This window comes from Trematomus bernacchii, unplaced genomic scaffold (genome assembly GCF_902827165.1).
Source record: "Trematomus bernacchii unplaced genomic scaffold, fTreBer1.1, whole genome shotgun sequence".
In the NCBI taxonomy this organism is placed as follows: Eukaryota; Metazoa; Chordata; class Actinopteri; order Perciformes; family Nototheniidae; genus Trematomus; species Trematomus bernacchii.
In genome coordinates, this window is record NW_022987313.1 from 7,347,416 (window position 1) to 7,370,241 (window position 22,826).

At 40.6% G+C, this 22,826-nt stretch overlaps 2 protein-coding genes across 2 annotated transcripts in view; one reads left to right on the forward strand and one right to left on the reverse strand.

The window, feature by feature from the left end:
- The window catches only part of ltk (leukocyte receptor tyrosine kinase), a 52,945-nt gene extending 41,223 nt beyond the window's left edge, over positions 1-11,722 (forward strand). The window contains exons 20-29 of the mRNA XM_034146098.1: positions 3,059-3,245; positions 3,323-3,413; positions 3,894-3,958; positions 5,330-5,459; positions 5,564-5,661; positions 6,145-6,237; positions 6,517-6,618; positions 7,783-7,917; positions 8,496-8,586; positions 8,671-11,722. Of these exons, the coding sequence (XP_034001989.1) occupies positions 3,059-3,245; positions 3,323-3,413; positions 3,894-3,958; positions 5,330-5,459; positions 5,564-5,661; positions 6,145-6,237; positions 6,517-6,618; positions 7,783-7,917; positions 8,496-8,586; positions 8,671-9,672 (1,994 nt within the window). The 3' untranslated portion in view covers positions 9,673-11,722. The remainder of the gene's footprint in view (positions 1-3,058; positions 3,246-3,322; positions 3,414-3,893; positions 3,959-5,329; positions 5,460-5,563; positions 5,662-6,144; positions 6,238-6,516; positions 6,619-7,782; positions 7,918-8,495; positions 8,587-8,670) is intronic.
- Positions 11,723-11,929: 207 nt separating this feature from the next.
- itpka (inositol-trisphosphate 3-kinase A) lies at positions 11,930-22,620 on the reverse strand. The gene is made up of 7 exons (XM_034146210.1): positions 21,923-22,620; positions 16,478-16,574; positions 15,665-15,878; positions 14,371-14,575; positions 13,800-13,901; positions 13,213-13,284; positions 11,930-12,818 (listed from the first exon to the last, which is right to left on the reverse strand). The coding sequence occupies exons 1-7, from the start codon at positions 22,337-22,339 to the stop codon at positions 12,576-12,578; spliced, it is 1,350 nt and encodes a 449-aa protein (XP_034002101.1). The 5' UTR covers positions 22,340-22,620; the 3' UTR covers positions 11,930-12,575.
- Positions 22,621-22,826: the final 206 nt, after the last annotated feature.

A 22,826-nucleotide genomic window follows, 5' to 3' on the forward strand; every position in this document is an offset into this window, starting at 1 on the left:
ACAGATGCTACCAGATGTTGCTGACAACAAAAACAGGGACAGCTTTTTGAAGTGTTGGTGTAAATGCCCTTTTCTGGCTCTGCGCCGGATGGTTAAATGGGCTGTGGGATAGATAGGGCTCTGAATGACGTGTTGCTGAGCACATATGGACACTTTTATTACAAGCACTTATTTCAGATGACTCTATTTCTGCTTCCTGTACCATTTGTTTTGTGCCAAAGAGTGTGAAACAAGATAATACGGCAGATGGGAAGTGACATAATGGATATGATATGATATTTGGTGTTTATTGCCTACAGTATGATTGCTTTTATAGCAGCACAAAACAGCAGTAAGCATCTCACCGTGTCACTTAAATATATTTAAAAAAAACGTAGAATAGTTTGACATTTACCCAGGAGGCTTCTCTCAGCTGGAGATGTGTTATGATGAGTGAGATTAGACAGCAGTAAATGTCAGCCTGTATGATTCAGTTGCTTAAGAAACAATCATAATTACATAACAATATGGGGATGTAGACAGCTGTGATAAAGATAAGCCTTTTAGTCATTTTGAGAAGAACACAGTTTATCTTAACCCATGGGCATTGACTGTATGACACTAGGATATAGTAGTATAATAAGACTTGAGCTGTGGTACAGTAACATTGTTTTTACACAAAGCACTGCCAGGAAGATATTTTTTTTTAAAAGAAGAGCAGGCACAATTTGTTTGATTTCTGTAATCTTAAACGAGTGGACAGTCAGACAATCTGTAAATCTAGCTTTATTAACCGCAGACACTTTATATACAGTTCATATGACATTGTAACAATACGATTATGCAGTCATGTGCTATAATATAGGACGGTGAGGGATAATAGAGCTCATAAAACTTGTTTTTTGCACATTTGTCACCATTTCGACATCCATCAGCTGCAGATAATTAGGAAGGGAAGCCTGACATTTGGGTCCAACCATTAATCCTACAGTAGTTCCGATGTTTTCGTACAGCACATTCTCTCACCCTCGTCCTCTCGCTAACCTTAGTGAAAGTTCTGAATATTAAGTGAAGCTCAGCCGTAGAAGACTCACTCTTTCGTTCCCACACTCGGTTTTGGTGGATATAAACTTGGTCAAAGAGCCTCCAGAGAAATCTGCACAGTGCTAGCTTCCTGTAAAATATCAATCACACTTCCAGCTCTCGGGGCTTTTTCGCTGTCTGATGAGACAACCAGGCACAGCGAGAGGCTTGGTGTTTTGACTGAGATGTTATATTAAAAAGTCCTGTAGGGAGAATGATGAATATGCAATTAATCTGATGGATTAAAGGAGCAACATGGAGGGTTTTGCATGACCAGAGCAAGTTCATGTCAGATTTACAGCAAAAGGAAACATCTTGATGACTCTGGGTCAATACAAATGTTTGATATTTATTGACCTTCAGGGAAGATTCCTAATGATTCAAGTGAGAATTGATCTGGTGAATTGATATCTGACACCATTGTTGGAGCAACACTTTTTTGAACACAGGAGAGGAAAATGAATCTGCATGTTACAAAGACAGGACATGTACTGACCTCACAGTCATCCTTCCCAGAGGAACCATGTTTTATTTTGGACACTAAAGCTGTTCCTTTACTATATAGAAAAGGGTATTTCAACATCATGTTTGATCACAGTGTATTTACTATCCAAGACATTTGTGTTGTGGAGATTTTTGTAGGTTTGCGCCACATTACTTTATAATAGTACATTCTAGTGGCAGACTATAATAGGATTTGTTTTTGGAGAAGATGCTAATAGAAATGTATCAACTGCAGAGGAAAAACCCTTTTGGTCCTAAACAATGGTAGGATACGAGAAATATTGAATGTTGGGAATATGTGATGAGATTGTTATTCAAAACAACTTTTAGGAGATACATTTTTACATGGCAATTATTTTAGAGAAATAGGGAATGGAAACATTTGAAGTGTAAGTAGGGTGAGGACCAGCGAGGATGGCTAATATCAGTCATGAGATACATGGTATTTTCAGATCAAGGACTAGTATTGAAGAGGAATGGACAGAAAACAAGTGAGGTGTTAGTAAGTCAAACAAAAGTACAACAGATGTTCCAGTCACACATGGATTTACACTGTGTAATCAATATATCAGACATATTAATTGCAAAAAGGATGGTTATCTTGTTCATATTCATGAACAAAGAGCTGTTTACTGCATAACATCCTACTCTTATAATTACCAAATTGTAAACTTAGCTGATTTCTTTTTTTTTAATGAAAACTGACTTTCTCACTAACTGCACTGAGTGTAAATGTGTGAATTTGCAAGTGAATAAATTAAATACTAAAAAAAAAAAAATGACATTGTGCATTTGCATTCAGCTTGCTTTGCGTTGCAGAACAGCACATCCACAGTACACACGCCCTTCAGGTTAACAGTGTCTCTCACCTGAGCTCTCCCCCATGCAGGGAGGTAGTCTGTTCCCTGGGCGCCCCATCTGCTCCTCCTTCCCCTCCTCCTCCTACTCCTACTCCTCATTTTCCTCCTCAAACCACCCCTCCCAATCTTCCCAACCCCCCCCATCCCGAGTCCCTAGCATCTGCACCGGGCGATGGCTCGACGGCTCCTCTTACCTGCACGCAACACCCCCTCCCTGGCAGACTACCAACCTGCATCGGGGACGTGGTCTGCCTCCACGGCGGGTGAGTCCAAACTCACTGGCACAGACAGAGTAGGAGCAGTAACCAAGGAGAGGACATCCCACACGAACCCACAAAACATTGTGTTTGTGTGTGGAAGGGTTCCACTTCTTAAAAGGGCAAATCAATTCTCAAAGCTGTCTGTGAACCAACTTTTTTTCTCCCAAACAGTCCCTAAGAATGCTGTTTTTACATCCATAAGCATCATGAGATGCGGCTTGACCCTTCCTTGTGTTACTGCTCCTACAGTTAGCAGATCAGATAAGTTGCTTCTACAACTTACATGCAAGTGTGGGGTCCAGTGAGTGATTTAAATAAAACCTTCTCAGACTTTAAAGTAAAAGTAGCTGGTTGTCTTGTCTTTGTCTTCAGTGTGGTACCGCAGGAAGAACTACCTGCACGCAGTGAGGGGGCGTCTGCAGAGTCCAGAGTACAAGCTGAGCAAGATCCGCTCCTCCACCATCATGACGGACTACAACCCAAACTACTGCTTTGCAGGAAAGGCCGCCTCGCTCAATGAACTAAAGGAAGTACCGCGCAAGAACATAACACTTCTCAGGTAAAGCTAAATTACACACCATATTGAAATGTCAGGAAAAACACTGTACTCATGTGTCACTTGTGGGGTTTTTTCAGGGCTCTCGGCCACGGTGCATTTGGGGAAGTCTACGAAGGACAAGTCCTGGGGATTAGTGGCGATAACAGCCCCTCGCAGGTGGCCATAAAGGTCAGTGATCACTCTGTAAGACACATGAGCACCAAGTTGCACCTAAATGTCAGATGATAGCACCTCCCCAGGAGTTACTTTCATTATACATAATCAACTAAACAGCCTCCCACAGGGGGGCTCCTGCCTCTTGGATCCAAAGGTCACACACGGATGAATGAATTGAAAAGACAAGGTTTTTGTAATGTCTTTATTTAGAGAAGGGTTGTTTATGTTTTACCAATATAATGTGAACGTGTGTAAAGGTGGTTTGTGCTATGCAAAAATTAAATCACTTATTGTAAAACTGCAGACAAAAATGTATAAATGCAAAAAAGTTGGTCAATGCCCTTGATCACTTGGCTTAAAACCGACACAAGGTTAAAAAGGAATATCTGAGTGAGCTGCACAAAGGTCTGCTGATTTGGTGAAATGATTTCTCTCCTCTGGACCATGGCACACTCACTAACACGTCTCCCTCCGATTCCTTCTGCTCCACAGACTCTCCCAGAAATCTGCTCTGAACAGGATGAAATGGATTTCCTGATGGAGGCTCTGATTATGAGGTGCTCCTCCATCCTGCACCTCACACATTGATTCACTCACTGCACCCTTCATAAAGCACACCTGACATGTGTGAAGCAGCACTGTGCTCACATCATCAGACAGCAGCTGGCTCCTGAGTAACAGGAGATAACACCTGAGGCAAGATGGGAAACCTGACTCCCTTCAAATTAAACCTCTGCTATAGTGAAGAACACAGGCCCTGTCTGCCTGTCTTTTTCATCTCAGGAAAGTCACTATGAAACAGATAACTTGAATATAGTTTATGACCTGTGTGGTCAAACATCTGTGGGGCATTTTTGCTTTATTAGATTCTTTATTGATGGTTTAGAAAGACAAGACTCGATCAAGAACAAATAAGAGTTCCTTATTTAGAATCAAGTAGTAGAGCTGAGATCACAGTTTATTATCACATATGTACAGAAGTTCATCAAAAATATATAAAGCCATTTTTTAAATCTGGATTTGGAGTGCACACGAGGAATCTATTCGGTCAGGACGAGTTTTAAAAAGTCTGCAAAAAACTGAACAGAGGAGTTATGTATGTAGATTTAAAGAAGCATCCTTTTCCCTCTTTTTTTAAATCTGTGTGCTAGTGTTTTGATCGTGTTAATCCCTTGCATGAAACTCTTGAGTATTGAGCAGAAAGTGTAGCTTCATCTTGTTAAGGGTTTGCTGTGTGGTCATCATCAGCTTTATCATTGGTCCAAAAGTGTGAAAAAGATATCACCATTTAAAAAAAACAAGACACCGATGAGGACTGTCAGCTAAGAGATATAGATAAGTACTTTCTTACACTATCACACTGCTTAAATCGCCATCAGCAATGGGAGGGAATAGTTGAGCTTGCAGAAAAGAGTTTTTACTAACTATTTTTTTACTTTATCTATGCTAAAAGTTCTGTCCCCCACGATGTTCCCTCGCAGACTGGTTAAAGCTTGAATTTGATTTATTAGAAATAAAACTTCATATATTTTAAGTGGATGAGGGACACATTCCTACTGCAATAGTATGGTGTGTTTATTTTACTACAAAATTAAACTTGAGTGAGGCACCTTTTAGACTTCGTATATATACAATCTGAAGAAATATGCAAAATACATCAAAACTACTATATTAAACATGTTGTTTAATATGCAGCTTTTCCCCAGCCAATGAGATCACAGCTGATGTTTCCAGGTGTTCAGCACAGTCTTCAAATCTACTGTAGGATCACGAAGCACCTGTCTTCTCTTTCTCTCATCTACATTGCCTTTTTCTTTCTCCTTCCAGTATATAAAGAGAGCAAACATAAATACACTGCACATTCTATATATCTAACACACACATTGCCGTCCTGCTAACCCAGGGGTCTTTACTGTTTGTCCATGCAGCAAGTTCAGCCATGACAACATTGTGCGCTGCATCGGTGTCAGTCTGAACATCCTGCCACGCTTCATCCTGCTGGAGCTGATGACCGGAGGAGACATGAAGAGCTTCCTGAGACAGAACAGACCACGAGCTGTACGTCTAAACTAAACTGTCTGTGTGTGAGGTGTGTGTGTGAGGTGTGTGTTTGTGAGGTGTGTGTTTGTGTGGTACGCTAAACTGAGCTGTGCTGTTTCCAGGGCCAGACTTCTTACCTCACCATGCGGGAGCTGCTGCAGATGGCTCGAGACATCGCCTTCGGCTGTCGCTACCTGGAGGAGAACCACTTTATTCACAGGTTCAGATCCACACTGAGAGATCAGATTAAACAACATAACATACAAATGTTCAAGATTTTAGAATGTCCGTTCTACTGCAACAAAAACACTTGAAAAAGCATTATGGCATTAGATCTTCTTTTTTTTTTATCCAGGAATGTATTGCTTTTTAACCTGATTATAAAATCAATATCAAGAAAATTACGACATGTTTACATATTTATTCATTTGGACAGACTGTTGCATAATAAGCCAAACATTTTACATTTCCTGACCTTGTTTACTGTAAGCTCTAATAGTCAACATTTTCTTGCAGCAGGAAATGCTGCAGCTTTTAAATAAATAAGAAACCGCATTAGAATTGATTAATATTCATCTGTATACAAATCCGTTTAAAATAAATGTGGTTCCCTTTTAACAAGAAACCAAACAATAATCTATTGTAGAAAAATGAATAGTGCCATCATGAAGATGCATTTTCTGACAGATCCTGTGTTTTTCAGAGACATTGCTGCCAGAAATTGCCTGCTCACCTGCCCTGGACCAGACCGAGTGGCTAAAATCGGAGACTTTGGCATGGCACGAGACATATACAGGTTCGTAAGCTGAATTTGCATCGTCACACACTGCATGGCAGTCCGCATGAAAGCACACAGGATGACTTACGATGATGGAGGCAGCAGTCTGAGAAGCACTTGGCTGATGTAGCAAATGGAGGACCGGTTGAAAAGCTATCTAATTATCCTCTGCGGGGCCAGAATCAGAATTTACTTACAGAGTTCATGGCCCTGTGGTACTGTATATACCTTCTCTTCTAAACAGATGATAAATGGACATTCCTAAATCTGATTTTTTTTGCTTTTATCATATCACAGAGCCAGCTATTACAGGAAAGGTGGTCGTGCAATGCTGCCCGTTAAATGGATGCCACCGGAGGCCTTCATGGAGGGAATCTTCACCTGCAAGACTGATACATGGTATGGATACTTAACACATAATATCAAAAGAAGTAAGAAAGAGAAACGGTTTTTAATGGCGTTTTCCCCCCTCTTTTATTTTGTTTACAACCTGTTATTTAATGTATGTTACTTTAAACTGGCGAAAATGTAGGTCTTTGATAAATGCTGAATATTATGTGTTCAGGCTAATTGCTTTCACTCCAAATACACAATTCCAACATCTAAAACCAGATGAAGCTGATTTTAATTGAAGATGTTTCCTTCTACCCATATCTAGGAGCCAAAACGTTCTGACAATTATCCCAGCGCCTAATTGCAGCTGATTTAAAAGCCTCTGTGCAATCAGCGAAACACAAAATGCAAAGATGGAAATCATTTTACTACTAAACAAAACCACTCAGACGTACAAAGAAGTCGGCAACAATATGCTCAGTGTGAACATCTTCACAAGACAAAGGAGCATCTGTATTCAAGACACAAAACTGAACAGAGAGCGCAGTGAGGGGAAACATTCAAACTGCTTTTGACAAAATAAGTCAAATATTTAACATGTCAAATTTCACTTTTAAAGGGTGGAAGAAATGTTTGTTTACAGATAAAGTCTGAACTTTGTAAACAGAATTTTTATGTGGAGGCGGCGATCCATAAAACTCAAACTTTGCGGTTTGAATATTTTCAGGATAGATTTGACCACAGAGAAGTGAAACACTGATTTTTTCCACCAATCTTAAAAACAGAAAGTTCCCGGCGGTGCTTTACGATGTTTGGATCCTACTGTCTGCAAACATTTTTGACAGTAACTGCGTGTGGTTCAGAACTCAGCCCCTGAGAGTAAAGCCAACAAACACCATTGAATTGGAAATGGGGGACCCTGATGTAAACAAGACGAAAGTCTTTCTCTGGTCTGCATCCCCTTAACAATTGTATGTTTTGAGCTGTACTGTACTGTACCCAATATACAAGCTGTTAATAAACTTTTCAATCAATCAATTCAATCAAACCAATCTTTTAAAAATAAAACCACATTAATACCTTAGAGGCTGATACAACAGATTTGGAAACAACAATTGCTTCTAACCAATACAGGATTACATGCTGATGTCCCCTGAGGAGAGCAGGTCGACATGTGAAGCACAGTCAGTCAGAGTGAGCTGAGTTTCTGGTCTGTCTCTCCCCCTGCAGGTCATTTGGAGTGCTGCTGTGGGAGATCCTCTCTCTGGGGTACATGCCGTATCCCTGTAGGACCAACCAGGAGGTGCTGGAGTTCGTCACCAGCGGAGGCCGGATGGATCCTCCCAAGAGCTGCCCGGGGCCTGTGTGAGTCCTGAGGGAGAAACAATAAAGAGCCTGGGTGTGAAGTTAGAGCAGTTCACATCCAGCGTGGAGGCATGGATTCTGCATTCTTTAACACCTTTGACAGGGAATTGATTCAACTTTCTGAAAGTTTTCCCTGCTTCTTGTCTCAGAAGTAAAAAAGAGCATAAGGCCAGAATAAATCAGGGGAGGAAAATAAAGTTGGTATGTCAAGAATAACTTTTGACCAAAGCAAGTAGTTCGATTTATACATTTATTTGAACAAATCGTGTTCCTCTAAGTATAAGAGTGATGTATAAGTAGTAAGGACTTTTATGTTAGGAGATTATCGCATTTCTGATCGTATTACATGTACTTATTTCAATAGATGGTTCACATATACAGTTTGACCTAAATTATAAATAAAATTATTCTCTTCTTCATTTATCCGTTTTTTACTTAACTTGTTTTTGGTTTTAAATAATTAATGCTTGTAATAATCACTTTCATGTTATATATCATTTATTGTATAGTTTATGTATTTCTCTTGTTTTTTCATATATTGTAAATCACCTTGTAAATCGTTTTTTTGTTTTCTGTAGCTATCGGGTGATGACCCAGTGTTGGCAGCACTGCCCCGAGCACCGGCCCAACTTCTCCACCATCCTGGAGAGAATTAACTACTGCTCTCAGGTATACTCTTTCAGATATATATACTCCTTTTTCCTTCATTTTGTTTTGTTTATTAATAACCTTTCCCCTTCACTACTCTATCAGGACCCAGATGTGATCAACACCCCCCTACCAGTGGAGTACTCCCCCACATCAGAGGACGACAGCAGCACAATAATCCGTCCCTCTGACCACACCTCCTCCAGCCTCACTCCCCTCCTGGTGTCCCATCCTGTCTCCCAGTCCCCCTCCCCCCAGCTGGGTCTCTCCTCTCTGGGCCTTGGTGCCGCCCCTCTTCCCCCGCAGCCCACCAAACCCCGTCTGCTCCTCCAGAGGACCCAGCCCGTCCACCACGAGGTGACGTCCTGCCGCGAGGCTCTGGAGCCGTCCTGGGCCGAGCCTGTTCCAGCCCCCGGTCTGTCGGCAGGAGGCCACTGGCTTCAACCCGAGCCCCCCCACCACCGACCGTGCTCCAGAAACAGCTCTTCCTCAGGGAGCCAGAGGCTGAAGAACAAGACCAAGAACCTGTGGAACCCCACATATGGATCCTGGGTTCTGGAAAACTTCCGTGGGAAGAAAACACTAGCTCACACTCAGTCCATGCCTCTCTCCAGCTCCGCCTCCTCCAACTCTCAGGCTTTGGAGAGCAACGAGGCTGCGTGTGACCTCAGTCCTTCCTCGACACCGTCCCCTTCTTGTCAGGCTCAAGCGACTCCGAGCACATCCTCCCATAAGACCCCAACTGGTGGCACCACCAAAGCTGGAATGGATCTGGCTAAGTTACAGAGTTTCCCCTGTGGCAACGTCAACTACGCCTACGATGAGCAAAGCTACGAGGCGGAGAGCTTACCCCTGGTGAAGCTCAAAGCCCCAGAAGCCATCTCAAACACCAGCTCTGCCCCCAGTGTCTCCTCAGGGACGGGCCTGGGCTTGGCGCTGGGTCTCCCCCCCTCCTCCTCCTCATCCTGCATGCCCAAGCTACTGCTGAAGCGCCACGCCAGCTACGGACACGAGGACATGAGGAGACACACCAAAGCTGAGAAGCCCACACGTGACCGAGACTCAGGCTTCTCTTTGTCTGAAGACCTCAGCGTCACCCCCATCTAAGAAACCACCTTCTGTTACAGGGATTTAGATTGATATAAAAATGAAATGTCCCCCCCAAAGCGCATTTTCTCACCAGCTGAGACTAAAGTGTTTCTGAGTTTCTGGAACAAAAAGCATGACCACAAGGGATCCGTCACAGTCTGAGAGCCAGGACATCGAATTTATTAGAGCTCTGGGAATGCTGGAAAACACAAACATGCCTCTGCTCTGTGACACAGAGAGCCAACGCTGGACTCAGAGCTCCTTCCTGGGCCTCTGGTAGCTGAACACTGGACGACAAGACGCTTTCTCTTGTCCACATTAAATAACTGCTGTAAATGGACTCCTTTTCTACCTTTTATGTTTTAGTTTTTCATGAGAGCTTTTGCTGTAATAAATGTTGCATAATTGTAAACCATTTGTTGGAATTTGTAGTAATCAGTGTAGGCTACAGTAGGACCGTAATATGCCAAAAATATTGAGGGAAGAGAATCGCCAAACGTGTGTTTTTGTTTGAGAATGTTTAATTTCAGAAGTTTGTTATTCAGAAAAGGCTCTAATTACTAAAACAGTTTCATTTTGAATTGTATGCATACTTCAGATACACTTCTGTGTTTCGGATTTTCTTCACCCTACACAATGTGAAAACACATACTTCAAGTATATTGCAATAACATGTCTCTGCTGTTTTCTCTCAACACAAGGTCTACTTACTGTACTTGGCGTTCCTAATGCTTCCCCAGCAGATGGGAGCTTGCTGAGTTTTCCATGGAGGTGATTTAGTTAAGTAAAGAAAGTTCACTTTTAAGATAAAGCTCAAGAAATGTCACTGCTACCGGCCCAGAAATAGTCATGCACTTAAACTGCTTTACATTTCAGAAAGTGTGCGGATTAAACCAACAAGATATTATGTTTTATTGGTGAGCTTCAGAGAAACGAGCAGATATTTCAAGGGTGGCTGTTTTCCAGTTCCCTAGTATTTATGCTAAGCTAACCACTAGCTAGCTGTAGCTACAAACTACTATGAAAGTAATTTCTATTTTCTCATCCAACTCTTTATCAAAAAAGCAAAACGGCGTATTTTCCATAAAACAAATCGCCTCATATAGTTTTAAAATTGCTTTTGTTAAGTGATGACTTGCTTCCTGTATAGTCAATGATTAAGTGGAGCTTTTGCTGAGAAATATTTGCAATTTACATAAATGTAATATTTTTTCTCATATTTTGTACTGTTCTCTTTCCCTATGTCCCCATATTTACTTGGACCGCAGGTCTCATAAATGTATAAGCGTGTAGAATGTGATGACCATGCAGCTGTGGAGATATTTTTGTACTCACTTCGTACACTGGACTAACCCATTTGCATTTGTAGCTGTATTGTTTTTTTCACTTCTGTTAATGATGGATCTGTAGTTGATCACTGCCATTAAATACTGCTGCACTGCATCTGCTGATGTAGTGCTGGTAGTACCTATGTTTACTCAGCAGGGGGAGGTATTCAGATATACCAAACGTGCTGCTGCGGGTATCTCAGTTCATATTATTCAAAGATTATTCAGTATTTATGTTTCATATTTAATCGATTGTGTTTGATACGTGTCTTTATTTTCATCCTAAACATTTATTTTTTAATATGTTGTGTGACTGGTTACATTTATATAAGGGTTATTTAGGCTTACTGTATGTGTTTATGCTCAGGCCTGCTGATATTAGTGAGATATGTTCTGGTTGCTCTTAATTCCACTTAAAATGAGAAAAGGTGACTCACCAAAAGGCTGACTATCTTTTTCTAAAGTCACATTTTTAGCTAGAGATGTGTGCCATTAAAAAAACATTGTTTAATGTGGAATTTATTTTACAGAGAAAGACAAATCCATCTTGCTCACAGTGTATATTCTTGGCCTGGTGCATTTTATTTCACACTTATTCAAAATGTTTTTTCTTCTGTATTCTTGAAGTAGCTGAGGGTGTTATGCCTCAACCAAAAATGCAAAGATATTCTATGCAAAACACTGTATTTCACACTTTCCTCTAACCTTACTGTGCCCCAAATAAATCAACATATATTGATCTTATGTGTGTGAATCTGATCAGTTACACGATGTGAGCTCACTCCTTACTAACATACTAAAATACCACAATAGTGTTCTACCATTAAGAATACAAACGAACAGTATTTGCCCTTCGAATCCCCCTCGAGTCAGAGCTGGTGGATGTGGCCAGGGAAAGGGAGGTTTGGGGCCCTCTACTGGAACTGCTACTGTACTCGGATAAGCGGTAAAAGAAGGATGGATGGTGCTCTTTTTAATTTGATATACATTTTCATTCTTTACACTTGCACAAATGTGCTAGAACAAGAAAGGAAAATAATTACAAGTTTGATTACAATCAATGAAAGAAATATAAATTGATACATAGTAAAATAGTTTGTCAGAACAGTTCAAACTAATCATCATGCAGTACTTTATTATTGTAGTTATATATATATCTGTGAGTTTAACACCACACAGAATGTCCCCTTTAATGTCACACTTGCAGATGTAACATTATGACTGAGGGGTTAGATGGTAATAAGGAGGATTTAGGACTTTGCTTACCTACTCCTTGTTTTTAAGTCGTGTTTCACGTGTCACCCTGAAACTAAAATGCATATCCCTACACTTTCACTTCTGTTCATTTTGTAGGAAGTTGAATTAGTGTCAGTTCATTTGCTCAATATTTCAGTAACTAGTGACAAATTCTCTGCTCCTCTCTGTTAATCGTGTGTTTTCTGTCGGTGGAGTAATACAATGCTCTTTCTTGTAGCATGTATGCACTTTTTTTTAACATTTATCACCCAGCACCCAAAGCAAATCTACATGTATGAAACCTCCCTCAGAGGCTCTCTGTCCGTTAGTTTGACTTCCCATACAGTAGGTCACGGGTCACTGACAGTCTGTTTCCTTGGTAACTGAGCTGAAGGACTCTTCATTGCTGACAGACTTCAGAGTGTCGAGGAGGTTTTGCAGCCCCCACAGGTATCCGTCCTCCCGGTTGCCTTCCTGCCAGGGAATGTCGTGATTTAACGTCTGGCCCTCCGGTAACGCTGTCGTCTTTCCAAAGTCAATGATCCACACCTGTGCTTTGCTCGTGTGGTCGTGGATAAAGAGGAGAGAGCTGCCAATAACCTATAGAAAACAAGACGGTTTTCATATTAGCCTTTCCTTTTCCCTCTTCTATTCGAACATCCATTCTGATGAGGGAAAACATAACAGTGTGGTTTTTTGTGATCAATTAGCTCGTTCTTCACCGGAGAGATCAGAATCAGACATCCTCTGTTTGTCCTTCAATTGTTACAATACCAAAGGCACAGTGCAGATAACACGTATATAAATAAAGAGTGGACTGGTTAGCTTAAAGTATTTTTGATGGTGTTAAGACAGTGGTACATCATTCACATTCAGATCTTTTGAAGGGATGGTGTTCAATCCCTCAAGTTGAGCTTTAGTTCCTACAACAGTTGTTTTAAGAGTTCATTTTTTATGCTTTAATTTGCCATCATGTTTTTAGATCGGTCATCACCTCGTGTTGGTTGAAGAACTCTGACGTCTTCAGGGCCTGCTGGATCTCCTTGAGTCTGCTCAGGTAAGACTTCTGTGTTAGAAGAGAAAAACAGTGATGGGCAGATTGTAAAATACTAACATTACATGCAGTCTTAAATTATAATTAACTGTTGTAGCTAACAGGGTGTATAGAGTGTGTCCTACTATAATAGAAAACTCAAACAGCATTACGGACTGTGACTATTCGCTATGTATTATTATTTACTATTTAGCCTTTTTTCATTTATCATTATCTGTCCACCAACCTTATGGAAATCGGAGGATGAAAACCTCTTTAATTGTCACACATGCATGCACACGGCAGCACACACAGTGACATTTGACCTCTGCATTTAGTGTAAGGACTGAGTGATAAGTATTAAAAATAATGTATATTCGTCAGAACCAGGATATGAGAGCTTACTCAACAGGTGTGTTTGCAGTTAGTGTTGTGTTCCAGGTAATGCCTGTGTGCCCGCCTTGTGTATACGACAGTAAGGTTATGTTTGTCTTTATATGCATGAATAAACAGCTAACGTGTGCAGAAGCAAAGTGACTGCCACGTACTAGGATGTCGGGGTTCCCTCCGACAAAGTCCTTGAACACTTGGACAACATCCTGCTTCGATCGGGTTTTCTTGAAATCAGTGCGACATGTGCCGTCAGATTTCTACAAAAGAGGAAATATTACATAATAAAAATACTTTTTGCCTCAGATTGGACTGAATGTATGAACATTCTTTAATAAATATGCCATTTAATTTAAAGGAATAACACATTTCATAACATCAAATCATCAGTTAACAAACTCACACACAACTTGTGCAGTATAGTCCAAGTCTCTAATCGATTTAGTCTCAGTACTTCACTAAAACATTACTTAATACACTTTCAACAGTACTTGTATTTACTGTATATATCTAGCAGATTGGAATCCTTTTCGTATTACATATGGCCATATGACCGATGGATAATACAACAAATATCAAGTATTTCAGCTTAGACACATCATGATAATGATTTGTGATTGATTGAAGATTGTGCTCATGTTTTCAATTATAGCTTTATAGGGCCTTGTTCAACGGTTTAAGTGTATTTGAATGTATCCAATGAATGCCACTAATGACATGTCCCTCTACCTTGATCCCTTCTATTCTGAAGCCCAGGGTGTCGGTGGAGCTCATGCTCTCCCTCCACTGCATGTAGCGAGGCTTGGTGACCCCGCACTGAGAATGCTCCTGGGGGGTCGGCCCCTCACTGTCCACCTCCACCATCTTCCTGTACAGGTCTTCTCTCTGCTTGGGCCGCTCCCGCGCCCGGACCAGCTCCTCCTCCAAGTACGTCCTGAAACAGCAGGAGGAATGAGGCCTCAGGTGAAGGAGGTGCATGTTTACACACTACTGGCTAAGTGTTCTCTGCATGTAAGTAAATATTAAACCGTGTTTACTTTCAGGGTTTGTCTTGCACCCTTGGTTATTAAGATGCAAGAACTTACAAATAAACTCTCCTGCTGCACCAGAGAGATCCTTTTTAATCATCAATCACGCATAATAGCTGACCATTGTATAAGAATGCCCAAATTGAACTTCTCTGTTGAAGGCAACATACTGTATGAAATTCAGCAGCGCATTCACACTTTGTATTCTTTCATACCACACAGTAAGGTGCAAGCAGATGTGGATTTCAGTTTCAGTTTGTGAGCTTCACTTCCTCTCTGCTGAAGAGGGAAGCTGAGAGGAGACTCCAGAGTGCAGCGTTCAACTGTGTGAAAGTCTGAGTGCGTGTCTGAGTGCAACTTAGCGGTTTTGCAACTTTGTGGTGTGAGTGTTTTTGACGAAAGGGGAGTCTCCAGGGACACCCTTAGTTAGTGTTTGTGTGTGTATATGTATGTGTGTGTGTAGCCTTTGAAACATAAGCGCACAGAAAGGCTAAGCAGGCAATATAATAATTTGTTCAAGTGTGTATCGTAATGTGTATGTTAGTTTAGCGCATGTGTGCAATGCATGTTAAACTGGAAATAGTTATCCGGGACCTGTGCATGTACAGTGTGTGTGTGTGTGTGTGTGTGTGTGTGTGTGTGTGGTGTGTGTGTGTGTGTGTGTGTGTGTGTGTGTGTGTGTGTGTGTGTGTGTGTGTGTGTGTGTGTGTGTGTGTGTGTGTGTGTGTGTGTGTGTGTGTGTGTGTGTGTGTGTCCTGTGCACATAACGCAGTGAGGCACCCCGCCCGCTGCGGCAGGAAGCCAAGCATTTAGCCTGCAGTTACAACAGGTGTTCCCTTATAGAGCAAACATGCTTTAGGCGGCACATACTGCTTATTCATTCTGAGAAATAAACTACAAAACCGTTTCACGTGTTGAAAAACGAAGGTTATAATTATAGAATATATGCGTAAATCTCTAATATAAGTAATTCAATGTATACCTTACTTTCTTACCTCACTCCCATCTTGCAGTCCATAACATTGGGGAGGTCAAAGTTTGACAGGAGGTCAGTCATATGAAGGAAAGACTCTCCATCTTTTTCCACAACACCGTGGAAACTGGGCACGAACGGGAGCAGCACGTCATCCCTTAGCTTCTCGAAACACTGCTTCTCGTTCTCAGAGAACTTCTTCAGGATGTTGCCCTCGTCTGCTGCTTTGAAGTTCCCTGAGATAAAAAGAAGATTTCAGGCTTTTACAAACATTAGGAATGAAATGCTAGAAATGACTTATAATGACTAGTTTATACTTTTTAAATCCATGTTTTTCTGCTGCAGAGGGGATTGTTTTAATTACTCAAATGAAAACTAAACAATAGAACAATAAGTGGGGGGAAAAAGTAAAACAACATGAACATACATTTATTTTAGTTTTAGTTTGTTAGCTATAATGTATCGCTGTTGAAAAAAGGAAACAGCATGAATTTCCATCAGCTCTCGTGACATTACCCACAGAAATGAAGTGGCTTTGCCAGAACTGTTTTACATCGGACACATTTAAGTAGCGAGAAGATTAAACATTAATGCCATTTCTATAAAGCTCTCCAATCATATATCTTGTATGTGAATGCAGCGACATCATTCTCAGACATTATAGTTGGACCTGCACAAAACGAATTAAAAACTGATCTAGAAACAACCCTGGGGTCAAATTAAGTATTTCCATCCATCGTGGGGACAATCTCCGACCTCTTACCCGCACCTTCTCTTTTTCATTAAAGCTGTCACAGAAGTTAAACAACACAGAACTGATCTGAACAAGTCATACCTTTATGCCCGGCTAGCTGAACCCAATTTAGTTTTCTCCTCTGCGTAGCGCTGAAGGGCCAGTGGACGACCGTCTTCAACTTCCACCACGGCTTGCTCTGGAGAACACATGCAAGCACACAGAAGTAAATATAATAGAACAAAATAGACTTGTGGTGAAGCGGCGAGTACAGTTTTTGGGTTTATCCTGTGTCCTCCATATCAATTATTTGAGAACATGAAGAAGTGCTGACCTTGTCCATCCGTCACTGTTTGAATAAAAAGTGTTTATATGCAGTTAATCTGATGCTAGCCGTTTAGTTTTCCACTGCATGAAACCCTAATCTAGGTCATTGAATCTGCACTAGACATCTCTATTCAGCATCTACTGCTTAGTGTGGGTAAAAATCCACTATCTAAAATCAGTTTCCTGGTTATATTGCTTTTATCTTGAAGTATAAAAATATCCCACTGAATTAAACATGCAACATTTGTCATCTGCAGTCAGATTGCATTTTTTTTATGGGAAAATCTGAAGGTTTAACACTGAATAATCAAGGGTGACATTCGCTCGCTGCTGGCATCTTGATTGCCACTCAGCAAAGTCTGAATTGTTCGGTGTCATATGACTGCAACAAATCAAATTATGCACTGAATCCTGAACAAAGCAAAATAAAAAAGATAGCTGATGGGCAAATGATATTTCCTCGGCTGGGATGTTTATTCTTTCATGGTTGTTTGTTTGAGGACTCCTCTCATTACAGGTTTGCTTTCTCCTTCTTTCTCTGTCTCTTGCTATGCAAACATCACATATCCACACACACAGAAAAACACAGGAACAGCTTGCATATTTCACAGAGACACTGTAGTTCTTCACACTTCTGGAGAACTGCTTGCTTTATTCCCTCCAAGACTAAATCTCAAATAACACACACTTAAACATTGAGAGGGATATATTTCTTTACAATAATCTCAAACATAATCATAAGGAAAATACACACACGCATGAACAACCTCCTAGACGTAGGAGAGGGAAAGAAGTACGTGTTGTTGTGATCCTATCTTGAGGCTTTGCAGAGGTCATTTTATTCTGTGTTCTGATTGAAACAGGAAATGAAACAGGGACTGTGTGTTCATGAAACACAAAGCTCTGCCGCAGCACACCAGGTCTGGTAAATGTCAGGGGATACGCTTCACTTACTATGGTGCTACTACTTCACGGATCATATCCAATTGTGAGGGTGTTTATTGGCTTGTCAGTGGACACCGGCAGATACTGTGTACATTTTAAATGTATATTGAATTCCTTGCACACTTAATGTAGATATCCTACTTTTATATTTTTTTTAGCTGTAAATTGGCCCTTCAATAGTGTTTTCTTTGTCAGATAGTTTACAGATTTGTATTTCACGGTCAACTTGTATATTTTCTACACCTTAGTGCTGTTCTATTTTTGAAATGTTTCTATTTTATAGTTGTTTATTTTCTACTCTTTTTAATTTATAATAATGTGCAATGCCTTGTTGTTTTTTATCAAAGTCAAAGTCATCTTTATTGACAATCTTTCCGTTTGTGTGTACAGACATCGAAAGAGATCGAAATACCGTTTTCCCACAATCCCGAATACAAAAATACATATATATATTAAAATATCTATATCCTATATATACATAATCAACAGACACATGTATACATATGCACACATTAAGATAAAAACACAACATCAATATACACAAAATAACAGTCACTTCAATATCTTTGTACATTAGTGCTGTGACGAAAATAAATCCCAATTTGGGATCACTATTTATCTTATCTTATTAACAGTGAGTTACAAACTCATGAATATTTTTAAATCACACTATTTGTCGCACTGATAATCATACACAGTAACGTGTACTAAAATGATATTGTGTATAGCTACAGTATAGGAAGCCAAGAACAAATAGAAAAAAGGGATACAAGTTTGTTTTATCATGTGGCGTTAATTCTTATCCACAGACTGAGAGGCAATGGAATCTCTGAGTTTCATTGTAAACATTGAGACCCCGCAGCTCTCAGGCCAATATTTATATTTTACACGCCATGGTGCCCCAGCCAGCCTTGATGACAGAAACCACAAGAGATTGAACTGATAACACTTAGGAATAATACTGGTTTCACTCTCAAGAACTGTACAAAGCAGAGTTCATCAATAATACTGTACTTAGTACAATATTAAACATTTCAGCACTCTTGGCAGCAGGAACTATACTAGGGGCCTCAATTACACACTGTTGTTTTATGAGGTATCACAGGTCAAATTTGTTGAGAAACACTGAATAAATACTTTACATTTGTTGTGATTCTGATTCTTTAATGAATGAATGAAGCTTATGATATGTTTTTTATAGTTCCGTCTTAATTCTAATAGTAATCGGTAGGCATATATCAAAGTAGGGGAGTCAAAAGTACAATAGTTCGCTCTGAAATGCCATAAAGCAGAAGTAAAAAAGGGCAGAACATAGGAATATTCAAATAAAAGCACCTCAAAGTTGTGCAGAACTTGAGTGAATGTACATAGTTACTTTCAACCACAGCCTAATATGAATTCCACACAAATGCTCTGTTGTGTTAGTGTAATGTTTGCTTTCTCTTCAACACTGAGTCTATACAACAGTGTTGATCCGAGCCTTTGGGGAAGTTATGAGCAGCGCCAACACACACAACTGAGAGCAAACATTACCAATTCCCAACAATGCATTTCAAAGGACTGAGGAAAACAACAGAGAGTCGATGTGACTCGCTCAGCCAAACATTGTTTTGCCATGGTACGCTAAGTGTCACCTTGACATGCAAATGGGATTCAAACCACTGCAAGATGATCAAATGAATTATGCTGCAATCACAAGCAAATGCTCTTTGTTGCATTTCCATTGAAAGAACTTTGCTCCATTGGATCTGTATCTCTAGAATACATGCTTTAAAAGTGTGAACTGGCAAAAGCTTAGTGCTGATACACATTGTGATTGACTTCCTGAAGTCTGGCGTTGTTAAATGTCAAACGCCACAGCTTGGTTATTATTGACCACAGAAAAACATATTACACAATAACATGTGAGCTTGTGCTGCACTTTGTGTGTCTGTGTTGGGTGTGTGAGTGTGTGTGGGGGCTGATGTGTGGGCAGAAGCATAAAAGTGGCTATGTTCAGAGGTGTCACCAGCAGCATATTTCCATTTAAAAGTGCAAGGCCTTAAAGTGCCAGAATGGAGTTTTATTTGGAAAACCTTCACACTGAGCCACGCTTGATGGACAGTGTGATTCTTTCTCACACACTTGCACACAGGCTTCACAGGCAATGTGTATTCAGTCTGTTTAAAATAAAGTGACAGCTACAGACTTTGTATGGAGAAGGCAAAGAGAACTATCGGCACGATTAAAACACACACACACACACACACACACACACACACACACACACACACACACACCCAATGACAGTCTGAACCTGAATCTCATGCAGGGACTGGTTTAGACAAAAAGCAGGTTGTGCTGTACTGTAAGTGCAGAAACCAATGGTGACTCACTACCATCACACTTCCCACTAAATCACACAAAATGCACGGTTTTTCGGTAGAATATCAAAAATGTGTGCTTCTGAAAGGTTTTAAACTGCTCTATTTGAATGTTCAACAAGACTCAGACTTCTCGGCCCACGACTAAAAAGTCTTGAATGTCAAATAAATGTCCACCCTCAGAGTGTATTGAAGTAAAGGCCGATCCTTCAACACTAGTCTGTTTGCTGAAGGAGCGACGCAGAGTGATAAAGGTCAGGCATTACAGCACCAAAACATGACCTGACATTTAACACGCACATTAATTTCTATTAGTTTTAATTACATGTACACTTAATCGTACAATATGTAGTTTTCTACCAAACTTAAAAGGGGCCCATAGGAGTGTTTCATTGCAGTCAGCTCCGCCGCTAAAAGAATATATCATAATCATTGTTCAGGATATTTTTGCAAGCAGTATAAAAAAGCAAACTTTCTGTTTTCAGTGTTTTGTTAGTAGGCACATAGCTCAAGGCTAACGCTTGTTTGGCTTGTTTCTCTCAAAATGTATGGTAAAAGTGTGGCCTGTAACTGGATTAAAAGTTAATGTTTTAAAGCTACTGGCAGAATGCGGAGAAGTGCAGAAGACTTGATTCAAATTAAGAATTGATCCATTACAAATTTCAAGAAACATTTGGTATAATGTAAGTATTATATTCAACAACATATTTAACATAAGTATAGTCATTATTGATATAAAAGTAAATGACTGTTTTCAAAATAGTGATTATTGAGGCTGTGATTCTTATTAACAATTTGTACCATGTGCCCTTTAAAATAATCTGCTGTAAACAAAATGATGTGTTATGTTCCCTCACAGCAAAGGTCATCAAGCTTTCAGCGGCTTCTTCATGTTGTCTTAACAGCGCCGGGGATCATTAAGGTGATGTGAGAGGCTCTGATAAGCCATTAAACATAAGCAGGGATAATGTGATTTCAATGGGGACAATCGCATTTCCTCAAAGATTATCCTGCGCTCTCTAGCAAGGATCTCACAGTTGTTTAATCTTTCACTGAACATAATCTTAAACAACAAGAGGAGAGTATCACTCTGACAACTGAAATATCCCAGATGTCAAACAGCATACCTAAGAGCAGAACAGATACAAAGATAACTTAGTAGAAGTGACTGATCCCCAATACTGCTGAACTCACTTGTAAAACATGCTTTTTATAGGACTTAAAACATCAACTAAGCTAACAAATACTAACACTGTAATTGGCTCCCCTCTGCAGTCAGAGGTCCCTGCGGTCCTCTGAGAGGAAGTAGTTTGCTGACTGCTGTTTATCTGATGCTGTGCTTCACTGTTTTCAAATCATCAGCTTTTTACTGTAACTGGATCATTATAGGGGGATGCAGACACACAAGGTCAAAGACGGCATTTGCAAATGTTTTTGTAAACATCCTGTCCTGCCCCACCATGCAAACAATTCACTTTTACTACATTAAAGTGAAACTTGTTTACATCACAGATTATTCATTTGCAATTACTGACGCCTCTCTGCCACAAATATATTACTTTGGTACATATACATTAAAGATTTAAATAGTGCACTTTTCTAGACATCTTTTGAACTTGTGTGATTGTCATATTTTCTTCAACACTGGTTGAGCATGCATATGACAATAATTAGCACACACTTGTCCTAGGATGCTCCAGACATTTGCTGTAGTTTATTTAATCACCTATACATTTTTGTATTCATTTATACAAGGAGGCAACAGATTGTATCGAATTATGTTATACACTTTAACTGGGACAAACCATAAACTACAGTGGCATGATTCGCTGGAAAACCTTCACTGGGGAACCCCTTTAATGGCCCTCTTAAAGTCTTGATATATATCTTTATGTGTTTGCGGTTGCCTCACCTCTCCAGAGTCCCCCAGATGCTCTAAAGTGATGATGCCTTTGCTTTTGCTCTCGTTGTCGCTGAGTATATCATCCTCGGACTCCACCAGAGAAGAGCCTGTGGAGGAGATGGAGGAGTTGGACAGTTTCCTGCGCAGGGTTCCGTCCACAGCATCATCCCAGTCCTCCTGCTGCATCTCCCTGGAGGAGCCGCCTCCCTCCGGGGTAATGGTGACCTGCGGTACCAGGGGAGAGTCCATCACAGCCGGCGCTCTGGCTGAGGACGACTCGGTGATTTGAGCGGCTCTCTGAACGAGATCATCGCAAATCTGTGGTGCCTTCCCGGCTGCTCTTCGCTCTGAACGCGACCCCTCTGTAAATACAGTCCCAGAAAGACCGAAGTCCTTTGAGCTCTTCCTCCTGCACTCTTTGGGCATTGGAGACCTGAAGCACTTCAACCTTCAAATCTGGTCATTTCACTTTCCCGAAAGTTCAGTATTAGTTTATGCATTCAGTCGATCCTCAGCGATACTTCCTCGTTGTTTGTTGTCCTACTGTAGTTGTCACACATTAAAACAACTCTCTGATAGCCTCTCTGCTCTGCGCCTGATGTTGGAAAGGGGAACCCCTTTCTGCTGGTGGCGTGGCTCGCGCGTTTACGCGGTTAAACACTCACGCGCACCGGCGCACTACACAACCGTAGAAGGATTATTATCTTCCGCAATGCCTCCCCGCTTCCTGACTGTAGAGTCAAACCAGCTGACAGGTTCAGTCTTGTAAAGGTAAACACATTTTCTGCCTTGAGCATGAAAATAGGCTTCCACATTAATCTCACTCTAACGGGAATATGCCTTTAAATCACAATGATATTAATACTACCTTCAGATTAAAAGGCAGTTGCTTAACAAGCAGCCACACAGGCAT